Source organism: Podarcis cretensis (genome assembly GCF_951804945.1).
Source record: "Podarcis cretensis genome assembly, chromosome: 3".
Classification (NCBI taxonomy): Eukaryota; Metazoa; Chordata; class Lepidosauria; order Squamata; family Lacertidae; genus Podarcis; species Podarcis cretensis.
In genome coordinates this window covers 5,002,633-5,022,579 of record NC_137172.1, presented here as the reverse complement: position 1 = coordinate 5,022,579, position 19,947 = coordinate 5,002,633, and the positions used below count along the sequence as shown (strand labels likewise).

At 49.4% G+C, this 19,947-nt stretch overlaps 1 protein-coding gene and 1 long non-coding RNA gene across 3 annotated transcripts in view; one reads left to right on the top strand and one right to left on the bottom strand.

Moving 5' to 3' along the window:
- The window catches only part of KIF13B (kinesin family member 13B), a 203,807-nt gene that overhangs the window by 18,737 nt on the left and 165,123 nt on the right, over positions 1-19,947 (top strand). For both annotated transcript variants that reach the window (XM_079968398.1, XM_079968397.1), the window contains exon 2: positions 2,966-3,059. In XM_079968398.1, coding sequence (XP_079824524.1) covers positions 2,966-3,059 — 94 coding nt within the window. The remainder of the gene's footprint in view (positions 1-2,965; positions 3,060-19,947) is intronic.
- Positions 547-19,947, bottom strand: part of LOC307211971 — a 202,371-nt gene continuing 182,970 nt past the window's right edge. The window contains exon 5 of the long non-coding RNA XR_013836663.1: positions 547-677. This is a non-coding gene — a long non-coding RNA (uncharacterized lncRNA). The remainder of the gene's footprint in view (positions 678-19,947) is intronic.

The window sequence follows — 19,947 nt, the reverse complement described above, 5'->3', positions numbered from 1 at the left end:
CACATGAGTGAAGGAGTGAGGGCCAACCCAAGTTGTTGACCTTTTTTTTTAGGGTTGAAGTTGTTGAGCTTTTTGGGGGATTTCACCCCATGAAATAAACTGCCACAGGGGCTGGATTAAACTGGATTAGGCCTCCGGAACAGGCTTTGGACATGCCTGACCTAGGGTCACTCGGTGGCATTTGTAGCCCAGCGGGGATTTGAACTCTGGTTTTTCCAGCCCTAGCCTAACCGCTGCCCCGTGTCAGATCTAATCAAATCCACTCCTGTCGTTTCCACGAGATTCAGTCCAGTCCGTTCCCATGCTGCTCTGTTGATACGGCAGAGCAGTTTTTATTTAGGGAGAGAGAGGCGGGGATGGGGGTCTCCAGTTGTTCAGCCTGGGTGCAATTGACTTTGGAGCATCACCGCCCTGGACCATATCAAGGCAGCAAGGTCTTCAAACAATGGGAATGAAATGGAGGCACCTGCTCTGGTTTCTTGTGCAAAGACATAGACTGGAGTTGGGCACGATCTTCTGCATCAGCTTTCTCTCTAAATCCAGCAGTTTTCAACCTATGGGTCCCCAGATGTTAGACTACAACTCCCATCATCCCTGAGCTCTGACCTTGCTATCTAGGGGTGATGGGAGTTGTAGTTCAACAACATCTGGGGACCCACAGGTTGAGAAAGGCTGCTCTAATCTGTCTTCCGACCAGCCCTCCATATATCTCCATATATCTTGGACTATGACCCCGGTCCCTGTGCTTGCTGAGGCTTGATGGGAATTGTAGTCCCAAACATATCCACCATGTTGTTCTTCTGCGTTGCACCTGCTGTTACGCTACAGCCCACCTGGAGGCTCGTAAAAGCCAGAGACGCACTTGGAAACGTTGGGAGGTCTTCCTTTCGGTGGCCAACGTTGAGCTTTCAAGTGTGATTTTGTTTTTTAGTGTGGCTTCGTTAAACCAACCTTCTTCATCTGTGGGAATGGAGCCTTGGGCAGGAGCAGCCGGAAGTTCGTAGAAAATATATGAGGAATAAATTGCATGCATTTTTCATGGTGGATGTAGAATCACAGAACTTCTCAACTCCCTGCAATGCAGGAATCACCATGTTGCAGTAGTTTTGTAAGAGTCTTATCCAGAAACTCTTAAATTTTCAAGAGTCTTGGTGTGTATGGACTTAGGCTTCTTTTATGCCCGCGTGGCATTGGTGGGACAGAGGCCTGCTTTGCTGCCTTCTCGCTTGCCTTGGGCCAATATCTGGCTAAGCAGTTGCATGGCAGCCCCTTGCCCGTCTTCCTGCCCGCTGTGCCAGTCTCTGGGGCTCGTTTGCCAGCTGCAAATAGCTCAGCAAGTCCTTTCCCGGTGGCGTCTCTGTAAAACTGGGGGAACACTGCTGGAATGACCCGGCAGCTTCTGTGGCCAAGTGCGTAGCTGGAGATGAACCCACGTGCAGCTGCGACAGTGTGGGTGAGCAGTCAGAGTGAGGCCCTTAGTTTGTGCCAGTGGGTGGGACGGCAGTGGCCAAACCGGACCCAATAGGCTAAAATCTGTACGGAAAGATTGATTTAAAAACTCATCAGCAGGAGGGCCAGTGAATGAAAGACGTTTTCGTCCGATTTGATTCACCATATTTCTGTTTGACTTGCTATGTTTCCCTTCAAATGAAGGACACTGACAAAACTGGAGCGTGTCCAGAGGAGGGCAACCAAAATGGTCAAAGGCCTGGAAATGATGCCTTATGAGGAACGGCTAAGGGAGCTGGGCATGTTTAGCCTGGAGAAGAGGAGGTTAAGGGGTGATATGATAGCCATGTTCAAATAGATAAAAGGATGTCACATAGAGGAGGGAGAAAGGTTGTTTTCTGCTGCTCCAGAGAAGCGGACACGGAGCAATGGCTCCAAACTACAAGAAAGAAGATTCCACCTAAACATTAGGAAGAACTTCCTGACAGTAAGAGCTGTTTGACAGTGGAATTTGCTGCCAAGGAGTGTGGTGGAGTCTCCTTCTTTGGAGGTCTTTAAGCAGAGGCTTGACAACCATATGTCAGGAGTGCTCTGATGGTGTTTCCTGCTTGGCAGGGGGTTGGACTCGATGGCCCTTGTGGTCTCTTCCAACTCTATGATTCTATGATTCTATGAATCGCAAAGCGGCTTACAAAAGATAAATAGCAGTAACGTCCCAGAACATCACAAATGCAGCATAAATTACACTGAATAGATGGCAAATCATCTGTGAAACATTTGCAAGTCATCATTAAATCAATTGCGGCCTATGAAACTTTGTTAACAAAACAAAATAAGCCATGCAGCAGAATTACAACAAAAGTCACACAGGAGTCACTGCAGCCTTCTTGATCTGTAAAACAGATATAGTAATAATAGCTTCAGAGAGAAATCAAACTTATAGATAGATGTATCTTTAACTTGAGGAAGGGAGGAGCACAATGAACAGTATATACAAACAATGATTTTTATTATTTTCATGAAAACGAAAATAGGATAGGAATATACAACTTTTGAACTGAACAGAAGGGCACTGTTAACTGTTGCGATGAATAGTTACGACGTGTGCTGTAGGTTATCAACCAGTGTGGTGTAGTGGTTAAGAGCAATAGACTCGTAATCTGGTGAACTGGGTTTGCTTCCCTGCTCCTCCACATTCAGCTGCTGGGTGACCTTGGGCTCCTCTGAAGTCTCTCAGCCCCACTCACCTCATAGAGTGTTTGTTGTGGGGCAGGAAGGAAAAGAAGAATGTTAGCCGCTTTGAGACTCCTCCGGGTAGTGATAAAGCGGGGTATCAAATCCAAACTCTAAATAACGGCAGCGCAAAACTAGCTGTATCTTTTAACCTGACTTTCAAGCATCTGGGTGAATTGGGAAGCTCAGCAGAAATATTCCAGCTGCACCACGAAACGCCTCTGATTTTAAGGCAAACTTTTGACATTCTCTTTCCTTCCCCTCTTTTTTTTCTTTCTAATAGAAATAGACCTGCATACGAAATGTGTGGTGGATGTGGACGAAAACAAAGTTATCCTTCATCCTGTGAACACGAACCTTTCGAAAGGGGATGCCAGGTAAGTCTTTATTTTCATTAGGAAGGAGAAAGGAGAGTGTGGTGGTGCTGGTTTAATTGGTTCGCTGCTGATGTGATTTCTTTTCTTGTGTATTTGTGTGCATAGCTGTCAACTGTCCCTTATTTGGTGGGAAACTCCCTTATCCCAGCGCCATGTCCCTCTGCTGTCCCTTATTGATGATGTCCCTTAAATTTCCCGGGTTTCAAAGGAAGCAGCTCCTCTCCCTCCCTCTCTGCCGGCCAGGAAGAAAGGAGGCTCCAACTGTGTTGCTTGGCTGCCTGGTCCGCCCCCCTCTGGCCTCCTCTCACCAGCCTTGGCCCCCGGGAGCCCCTCCGTGCCGGGACTGGTGGGAGCCTCGGGCCCTTCCGCCGCCATCCTCCTCCTGAGCGTCTCTGCCTGGGGCCTCCCCTCTGCCCTACGCTGCCGCTCTTGCTAGGCCGTACTGCGGCTGTGCCGCCAAAGGACCCGGATAAGATGGGCAGCCTGGCGCGGCCTATGAATTGCTGAGGAGCCTTGAGAGGAGAGTGAGGGCAAGCATAGAGAAAACAGTTCAGAGAGAGGAGGAGGAGGAGGAAGCGGAGGCGTGGGCAGGTGTTCCAAGGGGGGAAAGCAGAGAAAGGACCGCAAGCCCTTCTCCCATAGATTTGTAGTGGTAAAGTAGCATAGATGGTCTGATCTGCGGGTTTACTTCGGGCGCTATTCCCCCCCTCCTCCCGCCCCGCCGGATGGAATTGAGAGCTGCAGATGGAACACAAGAGAAAAGATACAGAACTGCAGCAGCATCTTCGTAGCTTGGACTTCGTTTTGCGCGAAAAGTGGTTGCTGCTTGTAGTTCTTTAATTGCAGTGTTTCATCAGCTGGTGTCTTGAGCAGCAACCTCTGGAAACGAAGGGCTAAAAACCGGCGCTGCTCTCCAAAATTATCTGCTCCCTTTTAACTTCGTATTTCAGCTGGTTGCCTAAAATCCCTTATTTTGGCTGCTGGTCCCTTATTTTCAAATCTGTAAGTTGACAGCTATGTTTGTGTGTGGCAGATACAGGAGACTGGTTGTTTTTTTTTGGGGGGGGGGTTGCCGGTTGGTGCGGGAAGCTGCTCGATCTGACTTGGCTGCTTCCAGCCTAGCAACCCTCCAAACACGTATTTTCGTCATGCTTCGCTACGTTTCTGAAAACGTGGTTGAAATATATTGCTGTTGTAAAAATGGCTGCTCCTCAACTCATATTTCCATCTGCAGTGTCAGGAGTTGCTCAAAACTTGTCTGGTTTTGTCTTCTTTTCCTTCCACCCCTCCTTCCCAGGGCATAAAATATGACTGTTTTCAATGTGACAGCCGGATTTGGGGCAGGCTCAAATGTCATCTTGTTAGAAGGGAATGTATTCAGACGTTGAAGCAAATTTGCTCTCCTGGCTAGCGGGGGAAGGCAGGGAAATTAATAGGTCCTGATTGGAAGGCGGCGGGTGTCACTTCTGGATAATGGGGTGGAGAGGGTTGCTAAATGCTGAGATCCTTTCTGTGAGAAGGAAAACCAGCTCAGCTTTGCCCCAGCTGGCGTCTTCGTGGTGTTTTGGACTACATCTCCCATGGGGCTGATGGGAGTCGTAGTCGAAAACATCTGGAAGGTGCCAGTTCTAGGCAGGCTGCTGCTGTTGGGCCATGACTCCCATCAGGTGGTCAGGGATGAGATTCGGCCTGCTATTTTGTTTTATTCATTTGACTGGTGGGTGAGGAGATTTCACCCCTCCCATATCCAAGAATCTCCTGACGAGTCTGCTGATTCTCCAGAGAGGAGGAGCAGTGTTCTGCTTTCTACTTATTCAGCTCCAGCACCAAGTCAGTCAGTCAGTCAGTGTGTCGGGGAGAGAGAGAGAGACTGAGTGTTAGAGATCGTGTGTAGAGATAAGGTTGCTGCTAAGAGCAGCTGCAGACACTCAGTGCAGCATTCATTTATGCTTAGACCTATTTAGCTCTGTATATAGTTTTGTATTATAGTTGTAGTTATAGAATAAAAGAAGATATTCTACAGAGCTGCTCTCCGAGTCGTGTATACACTGCTAGACTCTGCTATACTCTGCTGTGCGACGACTGTATTGTGGAAGTGAATCCGGTGCTCACAACTTTGAGCTGTGAGTCCACAGCACTTTGACCTGGTGGTCTCTGGAAGTGCTACCCAGCTCGCCTACCCCAGTCGGGGTTGAAGTGCATGAGTCCAGTTGGTGACACTGGCTCAAGGGCGATGCTGACAGTGGGCTGGTGTATTTCTCCCTCTGCCCTTCAGCCATAAAAGCCCCTTAGAGCGGCTTGCAACGATCAATAATGCGACAGACATGTGTCTCAGAGACATGGGCTCTTGAGGGTTCTGTACTGTAGCCCACCAAGGCCTTGATTCAATAAGCTCCCTCTGCAATATGTCGAAGAGCTTGTATCAGTTTTCCTTAATCTCTGACCTCGTATTGACCAGTCCTCCAGAAAACATCCATATCCCTTTCTCTCGGGAGAATATCTGTTACACACATATCTGTGTGCACTTCTTGCAAACGGCAGATTTCCCCTGCAGCCTGGGGAGAAGATCCTTTCTCAGTCTTGGCCGAAGAAGATCCCCGAGGCTGCAATTTTATACCCACTTACCTGGGAGTAAGCCCCATTGAAGTCACTGGGCCCTGCTTCTGAGTAGATGGGTATAGGATTTCACTGTGCATCTGAATTCATGGAATCGTAGAATTATAGACTCGGAAGGGTAATTGCATCTGACCCCCTGGAATGCAGGAATTTGCTTCTACTAGTTATGGATGGTTGTGAACCGGTTCCTTTCCACGAAATCACACATACAATGCAAACTCCAGCCCTGAGATGCTGCTTCGCGGAGTGATAAATCCCAGAGAGCAGGTGAAATTCCAGATTCTGGTGTGGCTATGTCTGAGCTGTGCTGCCGTATTTCTAATGCTGTTTCAGCTCTCCTTAAGTAGCTGTTTGGTTAGCTGAAGGCTCGTATGACGTGTATCTCTAGTAGCAGAGATGAAAAGCAGGGCTGTAATCAAGCTCACGTGCATGGTACGATTCTGCAGAGGCACAGGGAAAACTGCAAAATGTGCAGGATTCAGCTTACGGAAAATATTTGCTAACAAAATGAGTTTCAGTAGGGACCAATGTCAGGTTCTGCGGTTAGGCAGGAAGAAACAGATGCACAAATGTAAGAGGGGGGGACACCTGGCTTACTAGCAGTACATGTGGAAAGGATCTAGGAGTCTTGTTGGACCACAAGCTCAACAGTGTGGTGCAGCAGCAAAAAAACTAACGCTATTCTAGGCTGCCTCAACAGAAGTCTAGTGTCCAGATCAAGGGAAGTGATAGTACCACTCTGTCATGCCTTGGTCAGACCACACCTGGTGTCCAGTTCTGGGCACCACAGTTTAAGAAGGATGTTGACAAGCTGGAACGTGCAACCAAGATGATCAAGAGTCTGGAAACCAAGCCTTATGAGGAACGGTCGAAGGAGCTGGGTGTGTTTAGCCTGTGAAAGAGGAGACTGAGAGGAGATATGAGAGCCATCTTCAAATATCTCAAGGGCTGTCACATGGAAGACGGAGCAAGCTTGCTTCCTCCTGCTCCATCTTGGAAGTTCATAGTTATAAAAACAGCTATAGTTGGAACATGGCCATCTTTCAGCATGAGAAGATCTGAGTAAAGAACCAGGGTTAGGAGCCCCTAGAATGGCTCCTGAGGCAGGATCCATTGTTTGTGGCAGGCTACACGGGCTGGGGGCCAAAGCCCCTTCGCGTTGCAAAACTTTGAGCTCCCCAACATTATCAAGAGGCCATCAAATATTCTGGCAGCGTTGGTGTCTTTTGCTCTTCTCGTTCCACTCATATAAGCTGCCAACATCTATTCTGTTTGTTGCCGACGAGGGTGTCCGGATTCTACTGGGAAGGTGACCCGGAAACTACAACTAATCCAGAATGCGGCAGCTAGACTGGTGACTGGGAGCAGCCACCAAGACCACATAACACCGGTCTTGAAAGACCTACATTGGCTCCCAGTACGTTTCTGAGCACAGTTCAAAGTGTTGGTATTGACCTTGAAACGGCCTCGGTCCAGTATACCTGAAGGAGCGTCTCCACTCCCATCGCTCAGCCAGGACCCTGAGGTCCAGCTCTGAGGGCCTTCTGGCAATTCCCTCCCTGTGAGAAGTGAGGTTACAGGGAACCAGGCAGAGGGCCTTCTTGGTGGTGGTGGTGCCCGCCCTGTGGAACGCCCTCCCACCAGATGTCAAGAGAAGAACAACTACCAGACTTTTAGAAGACATCTGAAGGCAGCCCTGTTCAGGGAAGCTTTTAACGTTTAATAGGTTTTTGTATTTTAATATTCTGTTGGCAGCCGCCCAGAGTGGCTGGGGAAACCCAGCCAGATGGGCGGGGTATAAATAATAAATTATTATTATTATTATTAGGAGAGAAGGAGTGAGGTAGAAATCTGGAGGAGGTGTGGGCAGGTACCACCCTTCCATGTGGTCCCTAGAAGCAATTTGCAGGCAGGATCAGAACTTCTGTGGACTTGAACTTGGAGCTTCTCGATTTCATTGACTCAGCTCCTCGTTGCTGGATTGGAAATTGATGGGAAGTCCATCCTTCCCTGCAGCGAAGACGGTGGAAACCAGCACAGACTAAACACCACTTGGCTTCTGCTTGGCTGGTAGAAAACCACAAGAACAAGGCTGTCAAACATGGGAACCTCAGGGAGCAGCAGGGGAACGCGCAGTTAGGATTCACGGCTTTGGGGTGGGCTGCCGGCCAGCTGAGCGATCCCATGTTTTTGCACTGCAGCTTTCACTTCCGTGAACTAAGCCCACTCGCTTTGGCACGGGGCAAAGTTCACACTCCCCTATCAGGATCACAAGGTAGGTTTGTGTGCTTTGAAGGCTGGCACCCGTCCCGGCGTCTGAGCAAACAGCCCGAATAGCTCCACCGCGGATCTGAGAAACCACAGGGGATGTTGTTGTTATTGTGGTGGAGGCTTGCAATGCAAGGAGGAGAGGGATTCTTTCCCATCAGGACGCCGGGTTCTGGGGTCACGTCGCCACCTCGGGTTTCTAAGAAACAGAGATCAGGGTGGTTAGAAAGTTCTGGGCTGTGCATTCCTCTCTTTTTCCAGATCTCAGGGAAATGCAGTGCTTAGTCAAGGTCGGTCCTGCATAAGATCAGATCCTTTTAGGCTGGGTGTCTTTCAAAGGCTCTGTCATAGCTGACTGCCTTTGTTAGGAGGAGCACTTAAATCACAGATAGCCCCTTGGGCAAGGCTATAATAGCATGTAATTGATAAAGCATCAGAATCAATTGCGGACTGGCCTGTCGCAGGCTTGGACCGCCTGCAAAATGAACTGCGGTTTGGTTGCATCAGTTACAACCAGCCTGCAACCTTCCGTGAGGGAGGGAGCCGGCTGTGCTTTTCTGCCACATGTGATATGTTGTGAGCTGTTGTAAACAAAATCTGCCGTTTTTCCCTTATGGGGTATCCAAGAGCCCATATAGAGTCCTTACATAGGTTCCCTATTGGTAGGAGAAAATAACAGAGGCCAGCCAGAGTGTACAGTGGTGCCTCGCAAGACGAAATTAATCCGTTCCGCGATTCTCTTCGTCTAGTGGTTTTTTTGTCTTGCGAAGCAAGCCCATTGACGGCTTAGCGGATTAGCGCTATTAGCGGCTTTTAGCGGCTTATCGGATCAGCTGTTAAGCGGCTTAGCGGCTTAGAAAAAGGGGGGAGGAAAAAAAAACCCGCAGGAACTCGCAAGACATTTTCGTCTTGCGAAGCAAGCCCATAGGGAAATTCGTTTTGCGAAGCACCTCCAAAACGGAAAACCCTTTCGTCTAGCGGGTTTTCCGTCTTGCGAGGCATTCATCTTGCGGGGCACCGCTGTATTGAGAAGCAAAGCAGGTAGTAAGCCTGATCTTTATTGAACTGTTGCAACAGGGTGCTCCCCTCACACGCAGGAAAGGAGGAGGACCCAGAACCACGGTGTATACAGTGGTACCTCGGGATGCGAATGGGATCCGTTCCGGAGCCCCGTTTGCATCCTGAAGCAAACATAACAAGCGACAGCACATCTGCGCATGTGCGGGTCGCGTTTTGCTGCTTCCGCGCATGCGCGTGACGTCATTTTGAGCATCTGCGCATGTGCGAGCGGCAAAACCCATAAGTAACGTGCTCCATTACTTCCGGGTTGCCGTGGAGCGCAACTCGAACGCGCTGAACCCGAAACACATTCAACCCAAGGTATGACTTTATAGACATTTTAAATTGCCTTCCCTGGAGCTCAAGACCACCCCTCCATACATCATACATAGATCACAGCAGGGTGTACCCAAGACCACCCCCCACAAACATCATACCTACATCACAGAAAAGGTGGTCTACAACAGAAACTTGAATGTTGTTCTTTTTGCTGTCTGCCAGGTTTTCTGATATTGCCTTATCTGATTGCCTTTCCTGGTAATCTGTCACCCTTTGAAATGGTGATTACTAAATTCCTGTAACAAGGAAGGTTTTTTTTCACCTCCTCCGTCCTTGCAAAGAAACATTTGGTCAGCTTTGGAGTCAAAATGGTTTCAGGATTGTCTTCCTGTGCTGCTTCAGACATGTGGTTTACGTGTTTGCTTGGTATATTTATGAACATTTATTATATATCTAAGACCTTAAAATTCTTATCACAGAGCGAAAGAGACATGCTATGTTGAGGCCTTGAAGGCCAGATTACTGCTGTTCTCCTCCTCACCCCCAACTTCCAACAAAACTCTGCGGGAAGAGCATGCGAACCAGGTCTGCATGTTTAATTCTTAATTCCATTTACAGTCATACCTTGGTTGCCAAACGCCTTGGAACTTGCATGTTTCGGCTCCCAAACGATCGAAAAGCGGAAGTGAGCGTTCCGGTTGCCAAGCGATTTTTGGAAGTCGAACGTCCGGCGTGGCTTCCAATTGGTTGCAGGACGCTTCTTCAGCCAATCAGAAGCCGCGTATTGGTTTTTGAACAGTTCCGGATGTTGAACAGACTCTCGGAACGCATTCTGTTTAAGAACCATGGTAAGGTAAAGGTAAAGGGACCCCTGACCATTAGGTCCAGTCGTGGCCCACTCTGGGGTTGCAGCACTCATCTCGCTTTAAAGGCCGAGGGAGCCGGCGTACAGCTTCCGGGTCATGTGGCCAGCATGACTAAGCCGCTTCTGGCGAACCAGAGCAGCACACGGAAACGCCATTTACCTTCCCGCCGAAGCGGTACCTATTTATCTACTTGCACTTTGACGTGCTCTCAAACTGCTAGGTTGGCAGGAGTTGGGACCGAGCAACGGGAGCTCACCCCGTCGCGGAGATTCGAACCGCCAACCTTCTGATCAACAAGTCCTAGGCTCTGTGGTTTAACCCACAGTGCCACCCGCGTCCCCCAAGAACCAGGGTACGACTCTGTTAAATTTGTACACCACCCTGTACCCATAGATCTCAGGGCAGTTCACAACATAAAATCACAGTATAAAATGCATAATTAAAAACCAAAACGAAGACAACCCAATAATCTCCCCTTCCACAACACATCTTAAAATGGCATTGATTCTGTGCCGTTGGACAGAGCCAGGAGATCTGGAAATACATCCTCTCCCTCGCCATGATTTCACGCCATTTCAAAACATAAAAAAGAACCCCAAACATGGTGATGAATTGCAACTTTTGACTCGGTGGGCAGTAATGCAGATTATTATGATAAGTGTTGGCAATGCATAGGGCATAGGGTTGATGCAGAGGTCATTGTGTATGGTGGAAACATCTGTTCAGAAGGCAGAACTGGGGAAAGAAGCGTTGGATGTGAAACCGTGCTCGGAAAAAGCCCCCCCCCCCCCCGGTGGCACGCTTCAATAAATCAGGGCTCTTTCCTCACCTGCAAAAACTAATTTTGCTCTCGGCACCTTACCCTGGAGCAAAGCGCTTGCATCTGCGGTGGAGAGCATGTCAGTCATCACATCCCTGGGAAAGCTTCTGTGGGAGGAGAGTTTGAAAAATGTGAGACGGAACCAGGAGTTTCTGTTCCTGTTTTTTTTTTAAGAAATGATGGTGACCATTGCTTCCCCCGCCCCCTTCTTGAGTGGGGAAGCTGTGCCTCTCCCAGTGTTGGAGGATGGATGGCGGCTAACAGATCTGCATATCTCCAGTGGCACAGTGGATCGGTGCGTCCGGCTGTTAACCCGAAGGCTGATGGTTTGAGCCCACCCTCTCTAGCTCTATACAGTCATACCTCGGGTTAAAGCTGCTACAGGTTGCGTTGTTGTTTTTTTGTTGCAGACCGCTGAAACACGGAATGACCAGAACGGGTTAACTTCCGGGTTTTGGCAGTCGCGCATGCGCAGAAGCGCTGAATCGCAACCCGTGCGTGCGCAGATGCAGGTTGCAAACGCTGCAGGTTGCAAACGTGTATCCCGCATGGATCACGTTTGCAACCCGAGCGTCCACTGTAATTTTATTCTGTGAACTGCCTTGAGGCCCTCGGATATAGGGCGGTACGCGGGTGGCACTGTGGTCTAAACCACGGAGCCTAGGACTTGCCGATCAGAAGGTCAGCGGTTCGAATCCCCGCGATGGGGTGAGCTCCCGTTGCTCAGTCCCTACTCCTGCCAAACCTAGCAGTTCGAAAGCACGTCAAAGTGCAAGTAGATAAATAGATACCACTCTGGCGGGAAGGTAAATGGCGTTTCTGTGCGCTGCTCTGGTTCGCCAGAAGCGGCTTAGTCATGTTGGCCACATGACCCGGAAGCTGTACACCGGCTCCCTCGGCCAATAAAGCGAGATGAGCGCCGCAACACCAGAGTTGGTCATGACTGGACCTAATGGTCAGGGGTCCCTTTACCTATAAATTTAATTTAATAATAATAATAATAATTGATCCCAGCCAAAATGGCTGTGATGAGAGTTGTAGTCCAAATCGTCTGGAGGGGCACCTGCTTGGTAATGGCTGACGTGCTGCGTTTCCAGGGTGGTCTAGGAAAAAAGCAATCTTTTTTTTCATTTTTTAAAAAAACTAAACAGAAATAGAAGTAGCAGCAGCAGGGGATGAGATAAATCCTGCTTTCAGGGCTTTGAAAGAATCAGAGCATTTTTGCTTCAGTGAACTTCCAAAGGACGAGCATTCGATTATTTTCAGGGGCCACCACGGCACAGGCTGTGCTCCTGGTAGACACAGGTTTTTCTTGGTTAATCTCAGAGGCTGGAGGAAAGTGGTTGTGGTTGGGTGGATATGTTCCCTGAGACAGTTTGAACCCCAAACAGACAAATGAGAGTACTAATTCAGTCCTCAAGGACACGAGGTCTTTGTTAAATCCCTAAACGAGGGAGAAACTTTCCCCTGGGCGTACTCTGCATAACTGTAGAACGAGGTTTACCCCTTGAGCTCCTTCTGGCAATCCTTGTTGGGTTTAGTCATCCAAAGATGATCATATTAGCGTTTTGTCAACAAACAGCCCCTGAGGAGAAATGTGCTTTTTCTTAGGTGGTGTGTTTGGGTCTTTGTGTGTGGGATTTTTACTTTCTAGGTGGGGGCGGCGGCAGAATTGCCTGTGATCCCCCCCCCTGCCTTTTACTAGAAAAAGCTGACTGAGAGGTCAATGTAACTGGTATTTCTTGGCTATAGCCAAACATTTGCTCCTGAGCTGGCCCCTTTAATTTTTTTTTTTTAATTTTCGGTGCATGAGATTGTTTGCTTTGAGTAAACGTACAGGTCTCCCATTAAGGCTCTGGAGTCGAGTGCTTCTGTTATATATTAACCCAGTTTAGCCATGTGCATGGAGCCTTTTTTTGCAATTCCGAATTGCCCATTAAAAAAACCTCATAGGTGTGGCTACCATGAGCGAATCTCTGAGAAAGAGCCAAGTTCCTTGTGGAGGAAACATACCCAACGGGTAATTCTGGTCCATAGACTCCAGTCTTGTGACCATCCACTGTCCCGGGTTGCTGCAACTCCCATTGCAGGGACCCGGGGCTTAGTGCAAGTCAAGGGGCCTGAGGCTAAAGATCAGCTTCAGCCAAACTTGGGTCTCCAGCGGTTGTCGGACTACAACTCCCATCATCCCTGACCACTAGGGATGATGGGTGTTGTAGTCCCAACAATGGCTGGGGACACAGGTTTTTGAGAAACACTGGTTAAGACTTTAAAGGACCAAAGGAAAATAGCAGTACGTGCAACATGCTCACCCATGTAAACTGGCATCCAAACTATTTTGGATCCGACTTTACGGCCATCTGTCATGGGTGCTTTAGCTGACATTCCTGCATGGCAGGGGGTTGGGCTAGATGATCGCTGAGGGTCCCTTCCAAGTCTACAATTCTATGATTTTCAGGCCCACACAACCCACTTTCAAAACAACCAAAACCTTCGCCCTGGAATCATTTCTTAAGTGCAGGTGGCTGTGTAGGAATTTTCTCGTTGGCACACAGCAGTGATGAACCGATTACAGTTGGTTGTTCCCAGCTTTGGGTGAATCGGAGCTGACGATAAATCCTTTTAAATCTCTCTCCACTTAAAAAAAAACCCCACTTACCCAGGCAAGCCCAGACACTGAGGTCCAACTCCAAGGGCTTTCTGGAGGTTCCTTCACTGAATTGATGAGGTTTTGATGTTTTATTGTGTTTGCCAATCAGAAGGTCGGCAGTTCGAATCCCCGCGACGGGGTGAGCTCTTGTTGCTCGGTCCCTGCTCCTGCCAACTTAGCAGTTCGAAAGCACATCAAAGTGCAAGTAGATAAACAGGTACCGCTCTGGTGGGAAGGTAAACGGCGTTTCCGTGCACTGCTCTGGTTCGCCAGAAGCGGCTTAGTCATGCCGGAAGCTGTACGCCGGCTTCCTCAGCCAGTAAAGTGAGATGAGCGCCGCAACCCCAGAGTCGGTCACGACTGGACCTAATGGTCAGGGATCCCTTTACTTTACCTAATATTCAGTTGGAAGCCGCCGAGAGTGGCTGGGGAAATGCAGCCATATGGGCAGGGTATAAATATTTTATTATTATTATTAGTACAGTGGTACCTCTGGATACGAACGGGATCCGTTCCGGAGCCCCGTTCGCATTCAGAAGCAAATGTAACTAGCAACGGCACGTCTGCACACGCACCCGTCGCTTTTTGCCGCTTCTGCGCATGCGTGTGACATTTTGAGCGTCTGCGCATGCGCAAGCGGCGAAACTCGGAAGTAACGTGCTCCGTGGAGTGCAACTCGGACGTTCTCAACCCGAAGCGCATTCAACCCAAGGTATCACTGTACTGTAGTAGTAGTAGAACCTTCCGATTTTCATCATAGTGGTGGTTTCAGCTTGTGGTTTCAAAGGAGCTCTTTCTTGGCCAACCTCGGAGTTCATCTCTTGCCAGTGGCGTAGCGTGGGGGGTGCAGGGGGGGCTGGCTGCACCGGGCGCAACATCTGAGGGGGGCGCTCGCCGCCTCCGGAGTCGCCGAAGAGCCTCGGGCGCAGGCTGTAGCAGAGCCCCATGTCTCGCGGAACCGACAAGCTGTGCGCGCGCCCGGGCTGAAGGCGTCCAGCAGGCAGCGGCTCTCAGCGCTCGCCGCAGTTCCCGCGTGTCAGGGCCGCAGAGGACGCGCCAGGCAGCCCCTCCTCACAGCCCCGCGCCACCGCTGCTGCTGCAGCGGCTGGGCTATGTTGCATTTTCCTCGCCTCTCTGCCCTCCTCCTCCTCCGGGCAAGCGGCGTCATTTGGGCGGCAGCGCCAGCGGCAACTCGCCTCAGATCACCTGACATGGACCCGCCGCCGCCGTGGCTACCTTACCGTAAATACCCCAGCCCAGGCAGCAGCAAGAAGAAGCTGGCAGCGGCGGCAGGTTAGGGGTTAGGGGGCGCAAATTACTTGCCTTGCCCCGGGTGCTGACAACCCACGCTACGCCGCTGTCTCTTGCCCCCTTCCTGTCTGGCCTGGCTGTCAGTTCTGCCAGCATGGCATGCGGGGCTCGCCATTGAAATCCATGTGAGCCTCTCCGCTCGAAAACAGATGCATGATAAAACAAAAACGGGGGGCTTCATTTCCATCCCCAATACACCAGGGCTTCTGCTGAAAGGAAGATTTTTAATTAATGAGATCCCCAGGGACTGCGTAAGATACTTTCCCCTTTGTCTTCTGTGACATCTCTGTCCGTGTCTCTTTGCGCCGCAGACAAAGGCAGAGAAGGCCCTTTTCCCTTCCCCACGAAACCCAGCGTTTTATAGGGCTCTTTTATTGCGGGGTCCTCTTTATAAGTCCCTTTTACAGGAAGGCAACATCTGCTGCAGGCCGTCCAGAAGGCAAGGACCCTTTGCTCCAGGCTGGGTCTGCCCTTTTGACAAGAGAAACCAGACAGGACTGCCAGCCTTCAGCCACCGTTCATCCCCCTTCTTCGCACTCCTGCTTTTAAGCAATACTGTATAATTTTAATGGGGGCAGCTCCTTCTATACCTGCTCTGACATTTCACAAAGGAGGATCTGGGGCCGGAGGAATCCTTTGGCACAACTTGTTGACCGACTCTCCCTGCCCGAGACGGCTGCTTTCTTCTCCTATTAAAGCCAGCGCCATTTTTCAGAATGGAGCCTGTTACAGAAGAATGTTCATAATCCTAATATTAAGGAGCAACGAGTAGAGCTGGATAGAAATATTTCAGATTCCTAGGCGCTGGCCTGAGATTTCCCGGAGCCTGCACAAATGTTTGACGTGCTGGCACGTTGCAATTTGGAGAGGCGGAGGGGCAGTTGCGATGGGCACTGCCACCCACTCGTTCCATGCCTTCTGTGGCCCCCAACACGCACTTTCAGAAGTCGCTTTAGTTCCTCATAAGCAGGGAGAGCGAGGGCAAAATGCCCAAGTCCTTTTGCTCGTAGAGCAGGGGTAGGCAACCGAAGGCCCGCGGGCCGGATGCGGCCCAATCGCCTTCTCAATCCGGCTTGCGGACGGTCCGGGAATCAGCGTGTTTTTACATGAGTAGAATGTGTCCTTTTATTTAAAATGCATCTCTGGGTTATTTGTGGGGCCTGCCTGGTGTTTTTGCATGAGTGGAATGTGTCCTTTTATTTAAAATGCATCTCTGGGTTATTTGTGGGGCATAGGGGGGCATGGGGCATGTCAAGAGTGCTCTGATGGTGTTTCCTGCTTGGCAGGGGGTTGGACTCGATGGCCCTTGTGGTCTCTTCCAATTCTATGATTCTATGATTCTAGGAATTCATTCAACTTTTTTTCCAAAATATAGTCCGGCCCCCCCACAAGGTCTGAGTGACGGTGAACCAGCTGAAAAAGGTTGCTGACCCCTGTTGTAGAGCCTTAGATTTAAATTCTAGCACAAGTTCCTAAAGGGTAAAAGGATGCTGAACTCTGCTGCTTGCAAGGATTTGATTGAAGGTGGTTGACTGACTGAACCCAGAGTACTCTTTAAGCAGAGGCTTGAGACAACCATATGTCAGGAGTGCTCTGATGGTGTTTCCTGCTTGGCAGGGGGTTGGACTCGATGGCCCTTGTGGTCTCTTCCAACTCTATGATTCTATGATACTCATGAATGGTTCCTCGTCGTCCTAGAAAAAAGTTTACAAATGAGGTGCTGCAGGGTTCTGTCCTGGGCCCGTCGTTCAGCATCTCTGTATACAACTTGGATGAAGGGATTGCGGGGATGCCTCAGCGTTGGGCAAAAATTCCCTGCATTGCAATTCTGCAATTTTGTGATTCTTGAGACAGCGGAACGGTCTCCCTCCGGAGGTTGTGGGCTCTCCTTCCTTGGAGGTTTTTAAGCAGAGGTCGGGTGGCCATCTCTCAGGGATGCTATAGTTGAGATTCCTGCATTGCAAGGGGGTTGGACTAGAATCATTATTTTTTAAGCATTTATTCAAAAGTTACAATACATTTTCAATCAATATATCCCCTTGGGGTCCCTTCCAGCTCTCAAGTTCTGTGAAACAGCCGTTCTTTTCCTGTTTGTAATTTTTTCAGGAGAGGCCTGAGCTGCAAAAAAACATTCTTGCCGGAGGTCTGAACCGATCGCTTGCGGGGGGGCTCCTCCTGCGTCCCCCCTCCCATTCTTTCCATCTGTTTCTTTCCCCCTCCTGCCTTCCTCCTCTTACTCCGTGATTCTGTCCACCCCCGTCCACACACACAAAATTAGCCCAAAGGCCTGAGGCTGCAGGTTGCCTATTCTTTTCCCAACTGAAGGGGGTGCCCCCTTGCAAGCTGTTCACCCCCCAAGGCCAGCTTCCTCCACCCTCACACATGGGATGAAGGGGAGCACCAGGCGGCCAGTCATGGCTCAGAGCATCTCCTTTTCAGGCACAGTGCTGCAGGCTCAGTCCCCAAGATCTCCAGGGAAGGCTAGGAGAGAACCCTGCCAGAAGTCCTGGACAGCTGCTGCCAGCCAGTGTAGGAAGTACTAAGCTATAAGCATAGGGCAGCTTCTTCTGTTCCTAGTCACCAGAGTTCTCTCTCCTGCCAGAGATGCTCTCTCATGGTCAGATAGTATTGCCCCTGGGGCTACCCTTACCCTTTGTCAGCTCTTGGTGGGCATTATTTTTCTGTATGGGTATTTGATCTCTGCTAAACGGCAAGGGGGAACCTCTCCCCATCCTATTTCCCATAGGCACACTAAATAATAAGAATAAGAATACCCCAGCCACTCTGGGCAGCTTCCAACAAAATATTAAAAATACAACAAAACATCAAACATTAAAAACTTCCCTACACAGGGCTGCCTTTAGATGTCTTCTGAAAGTCAGATAGTTGTTTATCTCCTTGACATCTGATGGGAGGGTGTTCCACGGGGCGGGTGCCACTACCAAGAAGGCCCTCTGCTTGGTTCCCTGTAACTTTGCTTCTCGCAGCAAGGGAACCGCCAGAAGGCCCTCGGAGCTGGACCTCAGTGCCCAGGCTGAACGATGGGGGTGGAGACGCTCCTTCATGGAGACACACTTTCACATGCAGGGATATGGGTGGCGCTGTGGTCTAAACCACTGAGCCTCTTCGTCTTGCCAATCAGAAGGTTGGCGGTTCGAATCCGCACAGTGGGGTGCGCTCCTGTTGCTCTGTCCCAGCTCCTGCCTACCTAGTAGTTCGAAAGCACGCCAGTGCAAATAGATTAACAGGTACCACTGTGGCGGGGAAGGCAAAGGATGTTTCCATGCGCTCTGGTTTTTGTCATGGTGTCCGGTTGTGCTACAAGCAGTTTAGTCCTGCTGGGCACATGACCTGGAAAGTTGTTTGCATACAAACATTGGCTCCCTCGGCCTGGAAGTGAGATGAGTGCCACAACCCCATAGTCTCCTTGGGCTGGACTTAACCTTCCAGGGGTCCTTTATCTTTACCTTCACATGCAGACTTGACTAACGTAAGATTCTCTACCCTTCTTAGTTTTTATTTTGCGCAATCTGTTGCATTGGTGGCTGGCTTGCACAATTCCCATAAATCTTCTTGTGGTGGATCTGTGGAGAGTTATAGCCCGGAAAGCAGAGGCGCCTCTTCTGACACCCTGCAAACTGAATTTCTTTCCTAAATCATAAGGTGACTCGTGGGTGTAGCGCTGGATCGCAGCTGGAATGCCTTTCCTTATCGGTATGCTGTTGGCATAGTTAGAAAATGTGCTTTGCAGTTTCGCCCTCTCCTGCAGTGACTCTTTCAATGTAATTCTTAATTTGGGATTGTTGTAAACAAAAATCTGCTCTTTCCCCTGCCCTGGAGCTCAAGACCACCCCTCCATACATAATACATACGTCACAGAAGGGGTGTAACCTAAGACCACCCCCCAGATACATCATACCTACATCACAGGAAAGGTGGTCTAAAACAGAAATCTGAGTGACTTGTTTATCTCATCTGACAGGTTACCTGTGTAATGGTCACTTGAATGGATTGCCTGGGGAGCCTGGCCAGTCTTTTGTAATGATAAATACTTAGTTCCTGAGCCAGGTCAGGCTCACACCCTATTCGTATCTTAAATGTGCCCTTAAGACAGGATTTGTGAGGAAAGAGACAATGGGGAGGTTTCCCACTGTTGACCTTGCAGAGAAATCATTTGCTCAGTTTGGGAATCAAAATGGTTTCAGGTCGGTCTTCCTGTGCTGATCTATGTATGTGCTTGGTTGGTACACTTATGAACATTTAACATATACCTAAGACCTCAAAATTCCTATCACAGGATGCAAGAACTTCACGGTGTGGACCTCACTAGGGTCAGTGTTGTTGACTTGGTTGTGGATCTCCTGCTTATCACTTTCCCATGCCCTGTCCAGGTTTCTTTTACAGGTGGAGGAGGTTTGGATGGTTTCCCACCACAAATTGGTTAATAAATATCATTGGACTGGTGTTTGTTTGCTTTGCTGAGCTGGCTCAGCTGTTCTCCTCCTCCTCCTCTGCTGCTGCCTTGGAGATTAAGCCCCGTACTTTCACATCATTCCCCTTCTAGGCCATTTCTAAGTTTGCAGCTGATAAGGAAGTCTTTATCTACCCAGTGAGCAATAGATCCGAGATGTTTGCGTATAGCTTTTTGTCCTCCCTTAAACCCTCCAAGGGCGCTCTCTTTTTCTTCTCTTTTCCCCCCAATTTTTTTAATTCATTTTATAACACAAATAAAGAACACAAACAGAAAAACAAACAATACAAACAAATTATTGTCATACAGTGGTGCCTCACAAGACGAAATTAATCCGTTCCGCGAGTCTCTTCGTCTAGCGGTTTTTTCGTCTTGCGAAGCAAACCCATTGACGGCTTAGCGGATTAGCACTATTAGCGGCTTAGCGGCTTTTAGCGGCTTATCAGCTTAGCGGATAAGCAGATAAGCGGCTTAGCGGCTTAGAAAAAGGGGGGGGAGGAAAAAAAAGTCGGAAAAACTCGCAAGACATTTCGTCTTGCGAAGCAAGC